The 5875-nt window shown below is 54.3% G+C and overlaps 3 protein-coding genes across 3 annotated transcripts; 1 reads left to right on the top strand and 2 right to left on the bottom strand.

Annotated features, from left to right (window-relative positions):
• Window positions 1-159: 159 nt before the first annotated feature.
• Window positions 160-2577, top strand: LAESUDRAFT_816905 (uncharacterized protein; the record flags this gene model as incomplete). Its single annotated transcript, XM_040914827.1, has 13 exons — window positions 160-328; window positions 382-429; window positions 491-520; window positions 571-621; window positions 674-749; window positions 810-825; window positions 875-881; window positions 938-947; window positions 1001-1100; window positions 1155-1208; window positions 1257-1290; window positions 1345-2223; window positions 2275-2577. 13 exons carry the CDS (start codon window positions 160-162, stop codon window positions 2568-2570), a joined length of 1770 nt encoding a protein of 589 aa, XP_040757326.1. The 3' UTR covers window positions 2571-2577.
• Window positions 2578-3174: 597 nt separating this feature from the next.
• Window positions 3175-3911, bottom strand: LAESUDRAFT_773707 (uncharacterized protein; the record flags this gene model as incomplete). The annotated part of the gene is made up of 3 exons (XM_040913813.1): window positions 3794-3911; window positions 3365-3739; window positions 3175-3306 (listed from the first exon to the last, which is right to left on the bottom strand). Coding segments are annotated over exons 2-3 (207 nt in total), but the record flags the coding sequence as incomplete, so codon positions are not given.
• Window positions 3912-4529: 618 nt separating this feature from the next.
• Window positions 4530-5122, bottom strand: LAESUDRAFT_622900 (copper radical oxidase; the record flags this gene model as incomplete). Its single annotated transcript, XM_040903298.1, has 3 exons — window positions 4530-4777; window positions 4834-4948; window positions 5051-5122. Coding segments are annotated over 3 exons (435 nt in total), but the record flags the coding sequence as incomplete, so codon positions are not given.
• Between the last annotated feature and the right edge of the window lie 753 nt (window positions 5123-5875).

Raw genomic sequence — 5875 nt, forward strand, 5'->3', positions numbered from 1 at the left:
GGTCTGTCGACGGCGAGCCACTTACTCAGAACTCTGGAACAGCTGTTGATCCCGACAGTTGCGCCCAACTCACCTCGTCCTACCTATTTCTCCCCTTCAATATTCCTGGGATATACTGCTCACCTACTCGTGTCCTCGTCTTGTTGCGATTTCTCAAGCATGTCTGACTCCGATGACTTCGTCGACGAGGACGATGTCACTCTGTCCTCGCGTGCCAGCAGGAGTGCAAAGCGAAAGGGGATTGGAGATGAAGACGATGACGAGTACAGAATTCGGGGAGCGCTGAAGCCGTACCGCACTACGAGCTACACCACACAGGCTTTGTACGGTACGCGTTCGCCACGACCGTCTCGTCCTAGCCGCCGACGCAAAATTCCTCAGAACAAATTGTAAGCAACGACATTGATCTCTCGCCGGACTATCAGCCTGGTGAGTACAACCTGATTGGTCCATTGGTGTGCTGTTGACTGGTTCCAAACATCGTTTCAAGAGGTGGTATGGCCCGAATCTAAGCAAATAGGTACGGTCCCTCATATTGAACTCCAGACTAGGTTAACTCGTCCCGACCAGGGTTGATCGACTCCATTCTAAGGAACTTTTATGTTCCTCCCCTCATCTTCGGTATGTGCGACCCTTTGAAGACATAGCATCCGTTTCTTATCCTGCGCCACAGCCGTGGTATATCGTGAAGACAGTTCCGAACGGAGGGTCTGCATCGACGGGAAGCAGCATTTGACATCTATATTCAGGTAATGCAAGGCTTCCGCATTCACGACGCTGCAGAGCAGCTGACTTCCCCTCTGTTGCAGATTCCTAAACGGCGAAGTGAGTTCATTGTACACTGTCGCCTGTTCAGACGCTGATGGGACGCCAGATTTACTGTAGGCCTTTAAATCCGAATCATTTGTAATATTTCTGATGGTCACGCCTTATGCAGATAATGATTCGTGAGTTCACGTTCCACATGTCCATCCCTTTGAGTGCAAACCTACCGCCACAGATTTACTGGAGAGAGATTAGTTTACAAAGACATTGGCAAGTTCAAAAGCATACGACTGCTTCCAGAGCGCTACCAGAAGATCTTCCGCAACAAGCAAACGGTATAAAGTGTTTGATCAATCGACTGTCGAAAATCAACTGATATTGTCTCCCAGGTGTGCATAGAATACCAGGATTTAACTAATGACTGTGAGAGGGAGATCTTCCAGGTATGCCAACATTTCTCTCCGTAGTGTCCACTTCTCACGTTACAAAAGCGAGTTCAACTCGGCATGGCTCTTACGCCCGCAGGTTCGTACTCACACTGCAATGATCATTAGGGTCACTAACACGTATCTGACACAGAGAAGCTGCAAGCCACGAAAAGCCCTATGGCGACGTTTGTGCGCGACCTGCAAAATGATTACGTTGCCGAAGGCCTCGCGGTACTGCTCCCCTGGGACACGCACCGCGGGAGCGATTTCCGCTGTATCACCTCGTCTGTAATCCTCATGGATAATCTGGCGTCTGCGAACAACGCAATCCCTTTTCCGACGTTGCAGAAAGTGCTCTCGCGCCCCGACGAACCTGACAGCAAGTTTCAGGATCAGGTCCACCAGACGTATCAGATATTCCTGATGCTCGCGCGGGACGACGCGTACAGCGCCGCGTTCCGCATCCCCGACGTCAAGAAGCTCGCGCCAGTTGAGTTCATAGCGACTGTCGCACTCATCCACAACCACAAGTACAAGATGATGCTTGCACAACTCGCGGAGGCGATCAAAGGCATGCGTCAGGACATCCGCGCGAGGGAGGTCGACATCCGGCTGAACCAGCGCGTGCTGAACGCGATGATCGACTTTATTCGCGATCTCAAGCCGTCAGATATGAAGCCTGATCCGAAGCATCTCGCCGCTGCTAAGCTCCGGCCGCTTAAGAGGAAGCGGAACGAGGAGGACGGCGAGGATGGCGAAGTCCCTGACAGGAAGAAGCGAGTGGAATCCTACACCTCGGTCGTCACTGCCTCTCAGGCACATTCGATGGCCCCACCATCTGCCCTTCCCAAGCTGCAAACTAAAACAGAACGTCCTGCGTCACCAGCCATGCCACGTCCTCCCGCGGCAACTCCTCCACCTCTGCCGTCCAGTGCTTTTGATAGGCTAGCCTCAATCAGGCTTGCAAAGGAATCTGCTCTTCCGGAAAGAGCCTCGACGATAGTGACTCAATTATCGAGACCATCACACGGTACAGATAATCCAGCTGTGACATAATTTATTGAGATTGATTGCACCACAGGAATACAGCCAACAATGCCCCAGCCCAACAGCACGCCATTGCCAAGGCATAGCAGTATGGACTACCGCGAGCCAAAACCATCCTCCCCCATCGCTCCCACTGATTTTCCACCGCCACGCGGCAAACACCTCAAAGAATCATTAATGGCACGCATGACAGCCCTTCCATTGAACGGCGACGAAGCAGTGCGCCATCAACATCCATCTATCAGGCGACCATACCCCCCCAGGCCGCCGCACGGTGACTACGACTACAAAGAGCCGAAGCGGCACAGAGCCTATGACAATGGTCGGTGATAGCGGCGCGTGGATGACAATCTACTGTCCCCTCGCTCTGGCCCACCGAGGTATGAGTATGAACGCGAACGCTACAGCTGTGGTGGTCAATGGCGACCGCCGGATGAGCTATGCTGATTGCGCGGTCACTAATCATAGCGACCAGTGCTAGCTTCGGGTCGAGCAGCAAGAATGATACATGGACAGGCGCATGATGTAGTTGGTGACTAGTTCAATCGTAGGGTACAGTTTAATGCATACGTGGGGCTTGCGACTGCGTTTTGTAGTTTTATGGAACTATTAAAATGTGATTTGCCGATACGTGTGTAGCACAACGGCGAAAAATATCAGGACTTCACACAGCGGACTCGGAGACATAGCACGAATAAAATTTGAAAGCAACTACAACAATGCGAAAATCAACGCACGCATAACGAGACACATCCAGCTACATAGGAGTAAGTACTCCAGCCTAAGTCGTCCGCACACGAATAGATAACCCATACATATTGTCGAGATGAAGACGTCGGAGGTATTCTAACCTACTTTCCATGCCCAGAAGGGGCCTTCGCGAAAGATAAGAAAACATAAACATATGGCATGCGGAAATGGGAATGCGATGCTCACCTAGGGGATCCGATTTCTCGTGCTGCGCGCCCGTCCAGATGCCCAGCACGCCCATCGACGCAGACGTCACTCCCCCAATCTGCACGCTCTCGCTCGTCCACTCGTCCGGGTCGCCGTCGTGTTGGCCAGTCTGCCACACACGTCTGCATCAGCAAACACACGCGAACGCAAGAACGTGCACGTACCACGATGATCGTCCACCGGATGCTGCCATCCGCGAGCGCGCGCACGGCGCCCTTAAGCTTGCACGGCTGCCCAGTCATCGCCAAGCCCGATGTCTCGCCCGCGATGTGGATGGTCGGTTGGTTGCGGCATGCTGTGATGGCGAGGGCGAGTAGGATACGACGCGGAGGCGCATTGGCACGATGCGGACCGCCTCCGTGAGCTGTGGGTCGTTGAAGCCGCCTGAAAGCTAGACGAGAGGCGTAAGCGAAAGTGAAGACGCGCAATCGGAAATACACACGTTATGCGCTGGATGTATGATGATGAGCAAAGTAGGGCCGCCGTTCATGTGGTGTCACTCACTTCTCAAATCACGATAGTCAAGCCAGCATATGCATCGTCTACGAATCAGCGTACGTGAGCGACGTAACAGATTCGCGCAACGCACAACGCACCTACACACTCCCATAACGCCCGCCCAGTCCCACCCGTCGCTCGTGGATGCACCCCCTAACAACGAGGGGACTGAAGCGCCAGCCAAACCGCTGACCTGCTTTTCCACACGTCGCGAACTGAACACGCTCGTGCTGATATCCATTGGGGCGCTGCCCGCACGCAGGCTTTCGAGCATGGTCAGCCCACTGAACTGTTCCGGCCGACCGCCTCGCGCAGGTTCGCCTCGACGACGATCCGCGCGGCCGCGAGGTATGCCCAGTCGGGGAGCAACAGAGCCTCATCTAGTAGTTTCACGGGCTTCTCGGGCGAGTCGGACGGAGCGCACTCTTCGTCTTCCTCGTCACTGCTGCTGGAATAGTCGTAGTCCAGATACTGTGCCATGTCCTCCTCTTCGGCACACCCGTCTTCGCATATGGCATCTGCAGGCTCGTTGTCCTTGATGGCGAGGAACGGTCCCCAGTAGCGATCGGGAGATAGATAGCGTGAATTGTATGCGCGCATACGCGCGAGGCGACATGCACGCCGGTTCTGGGCCACGACGCTCATATCGGGCGAAGACGACCCAGCAGTGTCATCGACCGGTTCTTCATCGTCCGACGCGGTGATGAAATCTTGCTGTTCAATTCGATCACAAGCGGAGTCGACCATGTCCTCAACAGAGCCTTCGCCTGCCTCGTCCAGAGAGTCTATGCGATCTGCGACGCTAGCGTTGGTGGCTTCCTCGCTCTCAGGTGACTCCGAAGTGATGTAGTGGCACCTGGCCGAGGCGGGGTAGTAGAACGTGTTGATGAATGGCGGTGAGTAGTTCCCCCACGCGTAGTCGTCCATGTCCGTGCCGCCGCAGAACAGAACAGAGGGTGTGTAATCGTTAGCAATCGTCAGCGGCATCATCGCCGTAGCGCCGGAGGCGGGGTGCACGCGGGCGAGGTTGTCCGGCATGTCGGGCAGATCGTACTGCGTGTTCGTATCTGGCTCCCAGAGAACTGCAAGAGACATATAGTCGGCAACATATCTGTCAAACTGACAACGCGACACTCACTAGTGGAGATGTTCGCTCGCAGGAACATCCTGCCGGACGCCATCATGTACGCATGCGCATACGAGTTGAGACCGGATGTCTTGATCATGAAGTTCATCACCGTCGCCTCACCGTGCTAGGCTGTGCTAGGGTAGAACTCGTATGTCGGGTTCGCTGCGCCGCCCTCGAACTCCGGATCCTCGTTCGGGTAGTTCCTGTTGATGTAGCCTCCTTCGACGAAGCAGTCGATAATCGCGATTGTCCCATTTGCGAGCGGCTCCGCTGCCGAATACCACCGCTGTTGCTGCATATGCAGCACCGTCACCTTATCGCACCACGCGCACTCGGTGTTATCCAAGTCCGACCATGAGCATGGGTTCAGGACGGGAATAGATGTCGAGCCCGAGAAGTCGTCGTATACCGTGCACTTATGGCGGCTGGCACCGGACAATACTATGTAAAAACAACCCTGGACGAAAATCCGAGGATAGTGAGATAATGTGGCAGGACTCGAAATTCGGCCACGTGGGTTGAGAAAATTCGGCCACGTGGGCTGAGAAAATTCGGCCACGCGCGCGCCTGATGCGGCTGAGCGCGCGTGTGGCGTTAGCGCTTGCCGCTTCCTAAGTAGGCATCCGCGCGGAATAGGTGTCCGCTGCCCAAATTAAGGATGTCCGGGGTCTCATTCAAAGTGTTTTCTGGCCTATAATCCGGGGTTCCGAGCGCTGCTGGGCCGAATCTCTCGAGAGTGAAGTGGCATGTAGCTGCTGTAGGAGAAACCATTGCTAGATGGTAGATGGAGTGGTTGGGTGGGCAAAAATCTCAAAGTGAGGCAGTGGCATGTGATATCACACGTACACCTTCCTTTTTTGTCCATCTGCTTAGTAAGCAAGTGTTTGGTCCATCATTTCATCCCGAACTTCACTGCCTTGCCATTGCTGCTGTTGTCGCCACCATCATTGTTACCCTGAGTTCACACCCTGCACCCAATCATGGAAGCCCAACTACAAGTGCCTCCTCTGGCAATCCAGAATATTATGACTGCCTATGATCACATCAAACA

The sequence above is a fragment of the Laetiporus sulphureus genome, assembly GCF_001632365.1.
Source record: "Laetiporus sulphureus 93-53 unplaced genomic scaffold LAESUscaffold_165, whole genome shotgun sequence".
Taxonomy (NCBI): domain Eukaryota; kingdom Fungi; phylum Basidiomycota; class Agaricomycetes; order Polyporales; family Laetiporaceae; genus Laetiporus; species Laetiporus sulphureus.